We start from the raw sequence: 14,283 nt of genomic DNA, 5'->3' as shown, positions 1-14,283 counted from the left end.
CTCTTTGTGTAATAATGAAACATATTACAAATACTTTTTTTTAATTAATAAAGTCAAATTAGGTGACATATAACCGAAGCCCGTTTCAGTGAGTTGATGACCTTGTTGAATATGAAGAAGACTGTCTAATTAACAACAAACTAACCTTTGTGAAATCTGTGGAACATTTGCTAAACACAACCTTCTTAGAAAATACCTGACTTGATGTTAAAGTCTCTAATACACAGTGTGATATTCAACGAACCAAGAAAATGCACAAATTCACATTTATTGTAATAACTGCAATACAAACTAATAATTGTTGTGGAATTTATGATTACCTCTGGTGCAAACTAAACGTGAACATTAACACACTCTCTTGTATATTTTATGGGGCAGCGGCTTGTTTGCGCTCGTAAATAATTGCTTGTTTGTGTTTTTTCAACCTACAATAAACATCTTAGGGCTCTATTGGCTGTCTCCATTGTTCAATTTTTGATAACAACAATCAAAACAACATTGGCGGGTGAAGATCAATAGCCCACTCTGTCCTCCTGCCATCACAAGCACGATGAAGAGAATTGCCAGAGTGAAGATGCTTTCCAACTCAGTCATCAATATAGTTCATGATCTTTGAGAAAAGAAATGTTCCAGGAGCAATGGTTAATAGTGTTATTTTCTTCATACATCGTCACATTGACACACACACACACACACACACACACACCTGCCCTGCGGCTGTGTGTGGCAGCGTCTCTCTCCTATTAACCAGGTTGCCTTAGAATCAATACAAAACATAAAGAGGCTTAATCTTTTCAGGTGCTTGGTGCTGATTGCCTATTACACAATAATAACACGTCTTGAATCCCTTGGACCATGAGCGTAAGAAACAGTCCTTCTCATCACACAGGCACACAACCAGTCACACGGTAAATCTATAAGTTTACAACTGAACAGATGGTGTCAGTGGTGGCACTGGGCCTTTATGAGGGGTGTTAGTTAGCGTGCTAAGAGAGATTCCACCAGAAACAGTGGGATTCAGGGGGATATAGTTTATCACCTCATGGAATGAGACACTGCTACTGTCTCCTTTTGTAGACTATGGCCTCTTGTCTTCTGGTATGCAGGCTTAGGTTATAGCAGTTCCACAAGACTCCTCTCCAAGGCAGAATAACAGCTGCTGCAGTCTACAACTCCACTGGAGGACACAGTGGATTACTGGCCAAAGTTCTGGGGTGTGAAGTGGAATAAACACATCCTCCACCCGACGCACGATAGAAGCCACTTGGAGACAGACAAAGCATTTGCATTTCAACAATCAGCGGTGACAAACATTAATGAGCGGTTATACCGTCTTTCCTTTTCCACAGTCACTGATGTCCCGTTGTAAAGTCGCGAGGTGTTGGCTCCTCCAGAAAAGCCCCACTGAATTCCAGTGCTGTTGAGGACTGGAGAGTGGTTGTTGAAACTGGCTGTGTTTTTTTTTTTTATAAACTGAGCCAGCAAGACAGGTGGATGATCTGCGAATCAGGCAAGTCCAGGACTGGAACCAGGGCCACAGATGGACTGGACTCTTCCAGAGAGCTCCTTAAACTTTCTTCAAGTCCTGGCAGGTAGAGATTGAGAGAGGGAGATTAGAGGGTGAGGGCATAAACAGACCGAGTCATTAATTTCATGAGAATTTTAACTGCAGTTGGACACTAGGTTCTCATATAACTATCCCACTGGGGATGTCCCAGGACAGAGGCTACACACTTAACCCTTAGACCAGGGAACATGGGCCTATTTACAAATTATTGGCATTCTTACATCCTTGGCAGATTGCAAACCTTCCCCCAGTTCAGTCTCCTGCAGAGGAGACATATGGTCAGCAAGGACTGAACTCCAAGGCACCCCTCTAAAAATTGCACAGACTCATACACAAGCAAACACACGGACACAAGGGGAGGGGGGTGGGTACAAACTGTGCAGTGCCCTTTTGGGCAACCAAGCAGCTTTTTGGGGAGGGGTGTGTGGAATGGATCCTCTGTTCCTGCGGTTTTGGGATGTTATGGAGCTGTGTTGGGACTACGGCTCAGCCAGACTGGAGCTAGAAAGTAGTTGGATTTAGGTTAGGGTAAGGGTTAAGGGTTTTTGGTTAGGCAGATAATTGTGATGCTAAAGTTCAAGGTCCCTTAACTTGAACTTCACCATCACAACTAACGAGTGTCCTCACTAAACGTGCTGTACAAGAATGTGTGTGTGATTGTGTGGTCAGACTACAGATGGACAGTGGGCATGTGAGAATTCGTTGAGCATCTCAGAGCCTAGTCTTGATGACAGCCTGTCTATTTAGCAGCAGCCCGCTGGGACATTGCCGCTTCCCTCTTCTGCCATGTGAACTAATTGGTCACAAGTGTTCCTGTCTCACGGTTGACTGTCCTCTCTTATTTCTGCTGATATAACAGCACGCTGGGACTTGGGTGTGGTCACCATGATCAGGCATGGCCCATAACGGTTAGACACCTTGGAAAGCATTGCAATATCACATCTCGCCATGCCAGTTTCTTCCCATTCACAACATCCGTCTAAAAGTAATCCCCATTCTCAATAGACAAACACAAACAAGTCATTTATAATAGCATCGACTAGTGCTGCAGCGCTGCTGTCTGACATCTATGTGAACTTGTTGAAAGAGAAGTGAGGACAGAGGTTTCAAGGGCAGTCCTGTACTCTTTAATAAGCCTCATTCTCTTTCATTCCAAGCACACACAGCATGCAAAACATCCATACAAAGAGCCCACACAACCTAATTAGCTCATTCACACAAAAGCCTAAAATGCTCCCATTGAACACAGGAATTTCCAGAGGGCATTAAAACCTAAATATATGTTATCAGAGCACGGGGTGCACCCTGGGAAGCAGGATCCTCTGGAGATGGCTAGTTGACAACCACACGAGCTGGAGAAATCAAAGACGGGATGGTTTTGAAGGGAGAAGAAACACACCCTTCATCACACCTTGCGCGCTAAACCTGTTTTATGTCAGGGTGTTTTAATCTTTGTGCGAGATCGGAAATAACTGTGCCTTCTCATTGAGAGTCTCTCTCGGTGTCTGTGTACGCGGACATGTGTGCTTATGCATGGGTGAGAGACACGAGAGGGAGGGGAGGTTGAAAGTGACGTGAGTGACCATGCAATTTTGCGTGATTTTGTCTTTGTGAGTTAAAAGCGAGTAATTACACAGAGTGCTTCGCTTCAATCCCTAGAAATTCTTCTTTAAATATTGCACAAAATCCTGTCCCCTGGTCTCACAGCCTCCCCCCCCCTGCCCCCTTTGGGCTACACAGGGGAGCCCCCATTTAAGAGAGGCCCAGTGGACAGGGGCTGGAAGATTCAAAAGCTATCACATTAGCAATGGGATGGAACTAAACCATCCACCCAGGAGGACCGGCCATTATTCTGCTTCACAGTGAACACACAGGGAGCTTTGTGGAATCTGCATGTTTTCAAAGCCAAACCATTAGAAATGTCCACAACACAACACAATTTTTCTTTGAACTAATTAATACTTAAATGTCGTAAGTACTGAGCAAATCGAAGGAGGCTGCGGTAAATTAGTAAAAAGTGGAGTGGCATAGCTGATACCTGCTGCATATTATGGAGCTTTAAATGCCACTTAGTGGTTAGACTAAATTGACAAATACAAAACAGTAGACAGTAACCATCAGGTGATCATAAAGGAGCATTTTCCAGACATTTCACTCACTAGTGCATGTGGAATTAGTAAAAAGACAAATGTTTGCCTCCAAAGTTGTTTTCAAACAACTGCCCACTCACTTGACTTAAAACTCCTCCATCCACTAACAGTGTTTTTTTTTATAGCAGACATTTCACAATGTTTCTTTAGCTCCCCTCTCTCCCAGTCGGAATTCTGTTTGTGTTGTGAGGGCCTTTCCTTGCGAGAACCTTTCTATCATAAGTAACAAGTTGAGACAAGATGTTTAAAGGTTTCATTTGGAGCATATGTCATGTCTTTCAGCTGTGAATCCTAACGCGAGTAACTGAAGGAGGGGGGTGTGCAGTGCAGTCACATTACGCTCCAGTGTTGTTGTCTGTCTGCCTGCTGACAGCAGCAGTTGCGATGCTAGTGCCAGAGGTGTTACTTTTCTTCCTTTTGACTTTTTGGATTCATCACCCAATGAGCATAGGCTGTGACCCATAAAGAAGCCTGTGGGTAAGCTTCCAGGGCACGGCTGTGCGTGCAGAGTAAGGGAACGGATTCCAGCTCAATGATGAGTCAGTAAATGGTTTTAGGCAAGCAAGCAAGCAGCCTGTGCAGCCCATAATCAAAGAAAAACACTGTACGTTTCAATGGCAAATATTGAAGTTGATTTCACTCCAGTGACACAGTAAATAATCTAAATTTAAAAATAATGTGATTATTATTTATTTTGGGTAATATTAAATCAAACAAATGACATGTGTCATACATCATGTCATCAGTGCTGAAGAGGAATTATACAATTAGGTAATAACATAACAAATAGCGCTGTTATTTTGTCATAAATATATCAAAGCGTATTCTTAGAAGATCAAACTTGTTCCGTTCATCACTGATAACCATAATTTAACATCCTCCAGAAGAAGAGTTATGTCAACGCTAAAAATGACAGTAAGATGGCTACTTTGGCACGGACTCAAAAATGTTAATTGAGTGCTTCAGCAATGAGTTGACAAGTGAGCCTGTGTGATCGATGGCGCTCATCGCCCTTTTTCCCCTCAGAGAGAACATTTCTCGGGATAAAACAAATTCCACTCCACACATGTCTCGATGAGAACCTAGAATCCTGGGAGTGTAGTAGATGGTGGCGTATAAAAGTATAATGATGACAAAAGACTGCCAGCTGCTTGGGTTACTGTACACAGTGAAGACACAACAAATGACTTACAATAATTAAACACAGGAAGGAGGGAAGATCCCTCTGGAGAGACTGTTTCTAGAAGACTTTATGGAGTATATTTAACTAGTTGTCAGTGCAAACTTTCTTTGAAAAGAGAGTGCTGTCACTTTGTTTTCATTAATACAGTGATGTCAAGCATGACACGCAGGAGCAGTGTACTGTATGTCACCGGTGTTTCCTTAACAGAACAGTGTACTTAAGATAAATCATCTTTAAATATTTCATTCTTTTTAGAGCTTCTCTTGCGTGAGATACCGTGACATACCTTCAACAATTTGCTGTGCCAGCGAGTGGCCACACTTGTAAAACACCCGTGAACACAGTGGCACCAGCCCGGCGTCCATCTTCGCCAGGGCCTTTTGGAATGTAACGGCAACCGCCTCCGTTGCGTCCTTCGCGTCCTCGTCCTCCACCTCCAGGTTACCTCGAGTTACAGTCAGGGAAAGAGAAAGGGAAGCACTGCACCTGTCGGCGGACATCACAGTGTAGCACTCAATGGATCCGCATGCCGCTTGTGCGGCCGTGTGACAGGAAGTCCTTTTGGTGTGATCGTCCCGAATTGCCGCGACATGAAGCTCAACATCTGCACCCTTTGGCAAGGCAGGCACGACGACGACCAGTAATGGAGCAGATTTCATCTCGGGCTCCCAAAGCAAGTCCTGCAATGCAAACAGATGGTAGTCATACAAATTGGTCAGTAAATTATACACTTGTTTCAACACATTTCAATCAAATGTAAGGCCCCCCCTCCCTGCTGGGATGCATTTCGAGCTCTCTGATCACAAACACTACACCATCAACATTAAACATCATTTTAAAGCACATCGGCAAAATTCTACCACACAGCACAAAGACGGGGGTTTTACTTGACAGACTGACAGGCTATCAATTAATGTGAAATTGTGAGGTGACCCTCGGTAATGATAGCGTACAAACAAACCAGAGAGAATCCATAATGCTTACGGCCGTCACAAATGCACACACTTGTTCACTTTGTGCTACATTTCCTGACATGACAGCTCCTATTCAATGATGACTTCTCACCTTCCTCAGAAGATCACTCATAACATGCTGCGGCAGCTTCACCACATGCATTTAGTTTGAAGAAATGTCTCAATTTTAGTTACAGAGCCAAAATGTTGTTTTCTTTTTTCTCCCCTGGACAGAAGGCCATTAGCAGAAACACAATGTCTTGAAGCAGTGCTACAATGCGGCTCTCTAATAATACTTGGTTGTGGCTAATGGGAGAGAAATTAGTGTTTTATATAACCCTCGTTTCAGCTGGAGTCGATAGGGCAAAAACACTTAAACCCCCTTTTCAGCTTGCTGGATCAATTTTCATCCACTTACACCCCACTTCGTAAGTGCAGAATAATAACAGGTTACTTACATTTTATTTTGATATTTACTCACGGAAAAAAAGAGAGAAATCATTGACAAGAGCAGATGAAGGCCTCTTTGTCCCTCCAACAGACGGCTCGTCATGACCCAGTCACTCAGATTCACTACAGCAGCACTTACCATCAGATTAAACTTCAGCAAACGCTTAATTGTGTATCAGCAGCGGCCCTCTCGCCTCCGAGAGTGAAGCTGAGTGGGTGTGTGTGCAACGGGGGTTAACGTTAACTTTTTTCTTTACTCCACGGAGAGCCGGGCTGGTGCTGATCAACAATAACAATCGCAACAGAGCAGAGAACAATAGCCCGTGTCAGCGCGGACCTCTTAGCATGTCAGACAAAGTGACAGCACACATACATGTCCTGTGCTTTGATAAATGTTATATTAGCACTTCTGACACCAGCCATGTATTCTTCCTAGAGGGAACTGCTCATGCACTTGTCAATAGTGATTGAACATGGAACAGAGAGTGGGAACTGGGGAGAGAAGTGACAGGACATGTGGACTTGCTCAGCCAGGCTTAAAGGCCACCCTGCAGGCCTCGGTTGCCGAGGCACTATACTCAACCGACTGTCCACAGGGAGATCAGGAGACTTCAGCACTCTGCTCCAGCCTCTGGCAGGACTTCAGTGTTACAGTACAGTCAAAGCTGTTGGACAAGGTTGGATCAGAATCGGTTGGGTTTTTTTGTTTTTTTATTAACGTCTCCGGCAAAATGTTACATGGGGTGGGAAGTTTGTTCGGCTGTCCTGTGTGCTGTGCACATGAATGTTTCAGACCGGACTGTGGTCAGAGCATCATTATAGGTGTATTTTACTGCCAGAGGAGTCAAAGCTGACATCCTTACCTGACCAAGATATAATATGTTACATGTCTGCATTCAAATATTTAAAAGCAAGACTAACGGTGTATATTTAGGAAGTATTACATTAACAACACCTCTTCATTCATCACCTTTTAATGACATGATCTCCTTTGCAGACCTGCTGCTGTAGTTTGCCTTTAAAAATAGTCCGTTATCCGTTAGCCCTGCAAATATTTCAAAATAAAAGCAGGAAAGAAGGAAACACTAGATTGCTTTTACTTTGAAACAGACTTTTTAAACAGCTAATAATAAATTGTTTGGTGAATGCAATTTTTTTTAAAAAGAGAGGATCAGTCACTTGATCGGGAAGTGGCATAAAGCGCACCATATCATGCTGCTCCCCAACATCATCTAGCTCTTTAGTTTTTGTTTTGATCGAGCTGCAGAAATCGCATACTGCGCATTTAAATCAAACGTTGATGAATGGTGGAGTAGAGTGGAAAGTTAGAAGGGGCAGGAGGGTGTGTGTGTGTGTGTGTGTAAGTGTGAGTGTTCCGTTTGGCTCTAAACTAACAACTTAACACGCTTGTTCTAGTGACTCCATTTCACTTCAATTCCAGGGCATGCAGCCATTCCCCTTGTGCTTTCTTACTCGGCAGGCAGCAGGTAAATGCATGAAGTCCAAATCTGCTGGGCTCAGCTCTCTCCGCTGATGGGGTGTGACCTGCCTCTCCTTATGTTTGTTTTCTTTCTCCCCACTTTCCTCCCTCTAACTCACGTCCATGCGCCTGGAGCGTGCGGCGGGCGCGATGGCTGAGAGGCGTAAAAGCCGAACGGTAAACACGGTAATAAGGAAGTGGTGTAAAGGCGGGGAACAGCAGGGAGCTGATGGGACTGCACTGCTTAGCCAGTTCCCCTACATTTCCTGCCCAGCGGGAAACCTTCAGCATGTGGCTCCAAGTCTCAGCACTTACTGTAATGCTGTCAGTCTACTATGATATTCCGTTCCATTCACTCCCTCATTCACTCTCTTCTCTCCGGATTCCAGTGAATCTCTGAAGCCCGTTGTGTAAATAAAACACAGGGTCATGTCGCAAGACTATGCACGGATGAAACTCGCCGCATTACTATTACTTTCATTCTTTCGGTTTGCAAATATCTCAGCAACTATAATAGTTTCTTTAAAAACATCTGTTTTACATTATAAAAATAAAAGTATTGGCGGTATTTTTCCACTGTTATTGCTCCAGTCATTTTAACATTTATTGACTCAACACATCAACATCTCCTTGTTCATCAAACCCAATGCACACACAAAGGCAAACAGGCTATTTGTGGTTTAATGCGCCGTAAATGCAATTTCACACTTACGGAGACTCCAGTATGCTCCCAATTAACCCTGCAAGCTTCTTCATCCACCTGATTAGATAAATTATCAACGCGCAACAACAATATGGCTTCACGGCCCCACAGACACACTCGGCACTGGTGGTTCTTTTATAAACATGCACTTCACTCGTGGTTTGGTAGATACAAATACACACTGAAAAGTTGACTGTTTATATGTATGACACTCATATACCTGAACCTGACATTACAAAAAAACAGGCTTATTTAAAAGGCCTAATGTCATCATACATCGTCTGTGTAGGTTATAGTTAACCAAAACACAACGAGTAGGTAGCAACTGGAAGAAAAAAAAGTCCAGATTCAAAGTGTTTTCATACATTAAAATGGATGCCTTTCGGGACAAAGGTCAGAAAAAGTGTAAATTGGCAATTTAATTGCTTACTAACCATCTAATTAACAATTCCGTTTGATACATTAACAGACTCGGCAACGATTTGCCAATGAGTAGAGCTGCAACTAACGATTATTTTCATAAAAATAACAAACCAAAATGATTCGCTTTTAATGATTTCTTTGTTATCCAGAGCAAAGAAATTAAGAAAATACTCACATTTAAGAAGCTTAAACAATCGGAAATCTGGTTTTAATCACGAAAAAAGCATCAAACCGATTATTCGATTATCAAAATAGTTGGCGATTAATTTATTAATCGATTAATAGTTTCAGCTCTATCAATGAGAGTTAAAAGATTAAATTAACCTTTAGGTATAAAATGTAATTTTGCTTTTAAATTAATAATGGAGACTAATCTATTACCGATCTTTCTGGAAGTTGTGTTATCGGCGTTTCACCTGAGTTGGGCACCAGTGCTTTTTATACACTTTTTATACACTCATTCCACCACATTTAAGCATCCACACTATATATGCACACATCATTGCATACACATTGTTATTGGCTTAGATACCAAACACCTAAATTAAGTCCGATCTCAAGAGAATTTCTCATCTGTTTGCAGGTGGAAACCCTGAGATGTCAGTTAGAGCTACTTAATCTGTCAGTCCTTTGAAAATAAAACATAGCTCTAAAATCCCTGGTCATGTAAATTAATATTTTAGATTTTTCTGACACGGCAAAGCACAACAGATGGGCACGGTTGCCGATCTTCAGTGACCATTGACACAAGTATCATCCTCATCCCCTTAAGTGTTGTCCTGTGTTATCCTGTGTGTCACACACATCCACAAACATGACTGAAATATACTGAACTGTAGTTTAGTTATTTAAATGAATAGCGAAAGCTTCCACAAATATGATTGCTGGTATTAATATGTCTCATTTTGAATTTCATACACTTTTGAGAATGTGACACAAAGTTGACATCTACGAGAGTTTTTAACTCAGTTCACCGCCGCACAGAGCCACATACTGGGGGTGGGCTCCTGCCGTTTTCCCGCAGGCCCTATTCCCATGGCGAGACAGATTACTGTGGGAGGAGAAGGGCTGCCAGGGGGAAACTGGTGCCCTGTAAGACTTATGGAAGCCGGGGTTGTAAGCTGGGGCAGTGGAATGGAGGGAGGTGGCAGGAACGAGGGGTGGGGAGGGGGATAAGCTGCTTGGAGAGTTGAACGTTGCTCCAAAACGGTGTGTGGGGGCAAAGGATTAGGGAGGCTCTGAGGAAGACATCTGCCTCTGTGCCAAGCTCCACATTATCAAAGACACCAGCGTTTCCCATATCATCAACTTTTCATGAGCAAACTCACTGGTAAATATCAGTCGCGGAGGCTCGAGTCTCAAGGGGGGAGAAAAGGGCAAAGAACTTTCCCTTATTTCACAATGACACAAATCTGAAAGGCCTCACTAAAAACTTACTCTCTTCCTTTACTTTTTCATTGAAGCATGGATGCCACCGTCTTTTAATCCATTAAACGCGTGTTCATTCTCTGTGCGTGGACTATCATATAATGTGTACGATCATTATTTCCTCAACGTTTTCTTCTTAAACCAAGCATCATTTTCATAAACAAAAATCTCAATCCACACCGACTGACCTCCTCTTCCTCGTCCTCCCTCAGCATGCTCTGCCAGACGGCTCTGATGACTGGGATGTCTTGGTGTTTTGTGGCGTAGCAGTGAGCCTGGAGAACATGAGCCACAGTCAAGCCACTGATCACAGCCTCCAGGACCTTCTTCACGTGGCTGAAGGACACGCGGGCCTGCGTCCTGGTGCCTGCCTTCACCAACTGCAGGGTGCATGGGACCAAAGCAATTTGGCCCGCACAGAAAACCGACTCATTAACCTGAGAGGGACAACACAGAGAGAAAAACACAGCGCATGTTTAACTCAAAAAAACAAGATCGAGCCTTGATGATGCGGCACAGCGCTCAAACTAAATGACAAATGCTCTCCATTCAGCCTTGGATGAAATGAATGGATGAGTTTCAAAATAATATAAAAAAAAAAGTACAATATTCATCAGTGAGGTGCGATAATCAAATTAACATTAATTATAAGTACATGTTTGAGTAGCAGTGCATTAATTATCAACTTCCACCTCTCCCACTTTTCGGCATCTTATCACCAACAATTTTCATTTCACAGTTATAAAATGAGCAGGTATTCAGCGAGAAGCCTGCGAATGCATCTCTGTGGCACCACTGTTATTTATGAGGATAATTAAGCATGTGATAATAAGCTCAATTCTCTGTTAAATACCTCCAGCTCCTTGAATAATCAAACTTGGGGGGGGGGAAATCTATCTGTTTAATGCAGAGAGGCGAGTTAGGATGAGGAGTGACATTAAGGGAGGTCAAGTCTTTAGAGACCTTGTAGCTCATCAGTGTGTGAGCTTGAATGGCATTATAGCGCTGGACGCTAGCTGCCGGTCAATGCAAATAGATGCTGTTGATACATGTTGATAATTGCTGGCCTATGCAGGGACCCTGGAGCACATGCAGATGTCCAGGGAGCCGCAGTGAGGCCAGAATCAATTGATACACGGCTCGAGACGAGACACTTTGCTAATTAGCAAAAGGCACAGTGCGGAGTATCGTGTTTCACAGTGAGATTAGCGGGGGGTCAAAGTGGAAATGAAGGTGTTGGTTAAGATGTAGCTTCTGCTTAAACAAACTTTTTCCCCTCAAACAATCCTTTGTTCCTCTAACTTCAAAAGAGAATCGTGTTATTAAACCCTGCACAGGTGGTGACAGGCTAAAGGGCCGGTTCAGATGAATACGTTTTGGGGTTTTTTTTGTCGGAGAGGTGTTCCATCCACACGGAGACGGCGTTTTAGGGGACCTGAAATGGTATTTTTTGACAACGCCTCTCAGAGTGGGAAAGAACTCATTTGAAAGTTGAAGTTGAACTGAGTTAAATCCGTGTCTGATGGGACAGAAGCAGAAAAGGTGCTAGTTACAAAATGGTAAGACGGATGACAAGGGTTTTTTGGGTCAAGGGTTTTTTGGGCTTGGTAAAATTTCCGGTTTCCATCTCTATTGCTCCAAATCACTGGGACAGTGTGCGGCACAAGATAGTTAGAATAAAAGAGTTAGTAATATTTGCACACATGCCAATTAGTAATAGCGAATATGTCTGCTGCAGCACTGCCGGGGAGCAATGTGGGATTGGGTGTCTTGCACAGGGGCACCCCAGCACTTGATCGAACCAGCAACCTTCAGTTTATGAGCCAAATTCCTTTCCTCTTGGTCACGGGATGGAGCGAAGGCAAGGCAAAGAAAGGTATGAGTGGGTGAGGAGGAAGAAAGGGACGAGTTAAGGCCCTCGCTGCTTTAAAGCAGTTGGATCAATCGCTGGATCATTTACCTGTGAGCATGATCTGTTACTAGGTCTGCCTCACACAAAGGCCAGATTCCTACACACCGACAACAAATTGTCATTGGCATTCCATTTATGAGCCATCAAATGCCATCAAATCCACTCCAACAAAGACGGCGCTCTATCAGGTTGGAAGGACGGCCATCATCTTCTAACAGGCGTGTTCCAATGAAAAGAGCTACCTCCAATTTGAATTCATAAAGGTTGGCTACCATTTGTAGATTTGAATATCAAAAGGGGCGAGCACGGGGCCCCTTGACTGTTAAAAGCAGACTCCCGCAGCTTCTACCAAGCAGGTGTGTGATGATCAATTATTAAGGACGCCACTCTGGTTACTCTTAGTGGGAGGTGGAATTGGGAATTTGGGGGTTTGCGGTGGTGGAGGCACATCCTTCTGTAGTGAACCTGGATGTGGGGAAGAGAAAGTGGTGGAGAGGGGAGAGCGAATACTATTTACATAAAATTAACAGTTCAAAAGAATGAGTTCACACACCAATCAAACTTGTTAATTGACTGTCAATGGTGTGTCCCTGAATATACAACACAACTACATTATTCATCTTAGGCCCTGACAGGAAAGACAGTCCAATTTGCATGGGCGTTCTAAACGTGATCAACAACCACAATGCCACATGCATTTTTAATGGGCTGGAGATGGAATCCTTTAATATTCATAAGGGTCAAACAACTGCATATGACATCAAACTTTCTATAACAAGGTAAGTATTTTTCAAATGCTAACCTTAGCAGTCTAAATGGCCCACAGAGAAAAGGGAAGATTCACTTCCTTACACATTTCACAGTGAATCAATACTGCATGTCATCGTTGGTGTTCTACTGTATCTTATATTTGCTGCCATACTTTCGAAATTATAAAAAAGATGAAAATAATCCATTTTATCATTTGAAGTTAACTGATCAAAATTGTCTCATAATACAATTTAACATAATAATTTTGATTATCAAAGCAATATCGCAATATAAATATTTGATGTAAGACAATAGGTCTAATAGGTGTTCATTCTTCCTTTCTACATGATTTAAATTTAATTTTTATTATTTCAAAAGAAAACCAACCACTGATTTCACATGAAAACTGTAAGAAATATCTAAAAGATTTATAACAATACCAATAAATGAGTTTTCACACCGTTTCTCTGTCATAAAACCGACTGCCAGCGTCTTCAAAAATGTTATTTTACTAATTAGCCCAACAACCGAGGAAATAACATGCACACTGTCTATTTATATACTAAAACCGGGTTCTACCTTTATCGACCTTTATTTCCTGGCTAAAACACCATCGGTTTTCTAATAAACCCAATGACGTGCCGAAAGGTCACCAACCTCAAAGACATTCTCTGTCCATCTCAGCGAGCTGCAGACAGTAACATATATGTAAATCTACTCAGGAAGCGCCTGTCTGTGTTCGCTTCCAGCCCTTAAAGGTGTCTCATTTCAGGCTGGTGTGTCTGAGGTGTTTCTAATTGCACTTTTTTTGTCAAAGCACTCCCACAGATGACCAGACAGTGCTAGACCATATTCACATTGGTGTTGGTGCCCTCTGGGCCCTCGTCGCGCTGAGGACGTCTCCAAGTGTCATTAGCGGAGCCTCGGAATGGTACAAATGAACGGGGCCTACCATGGATAAAATGACCTGGTATTGACGAACAGTCAGGCTTTCCTGCCTGGTCCCAAGGACGGAGCGGGGTGGAAAACTGCTCCAGTGGTCCCATCAGATATGCTAATGGTCACATTTCGCCCCATTGAGACCTCATGCATAATTTAACTAGGAAAATGATAATACAAAATGTGTAAAAAAAAAAAGAAAAAGAAAGGGTTACATTAATATGGTGTAACTTACCCTCATGCAAGGACACATGTAACCAAGCTTAAGGGATAATGTCAGTACAGTATCGGCTACAGGGTGTGAGGATTACTTGCACAATATCATTAGTATTTGTGATGTGTTAT

The 14,283-nt window shown here is 42.8% G+C and overlaps 1 protein-coding gene across 1 annotated transcript in view; it reads right to left on the bottom strand.

The window, feature by feature from the left end:
• Positions 1-247: 247 nt before the first annotated feature.
• Positions 248-14,283, bottom strand: part of dph6 (diphthamine biosynthesis 6) — a 51,587-nt gene continuing 37,551 nt past the window's right edge. Inside the window, exons 13-15 of the mRNA XM_044047988.1 lie at positions 10,526-10,774; positions 5,187-5,580; positions 248-1,585 (exon numbers count right to left, since the gene is read on the bottom strand). Coding sequence (XP_043903923.1) covers positions 1,467-1,585; positions 5,187-5,580; positions 10,526-10,774 — 762 coding nt within the window. The 3' untranslated portion in view covers positions 248-1,466. The remainder of the gene's footprint in view (positions 1,586-5,186; positions 5,581-10,525; positions 10,775-14,283) is intronic.

This window comes from Solea senegalensis, linkage group LG16 (assembly GCF_019176455.1).
Source record: "Solea senegalensis isolate Sse05_10M linkage group LG16, IFAPA_SoseM_1, whole genome shotgun sequence".
Taxonomy (NCBI): Eukaryota; Metazoa; Chordata; class Actinopteri; order Pleuronectiformes; family Soleidae; genus Solea; species Solea senegalensis.
The sequence above is the reverse complement of the archived record's forward strand: the minus strand, read 5'-3'. Positions and strand labels throughout refer to the sequence as shown.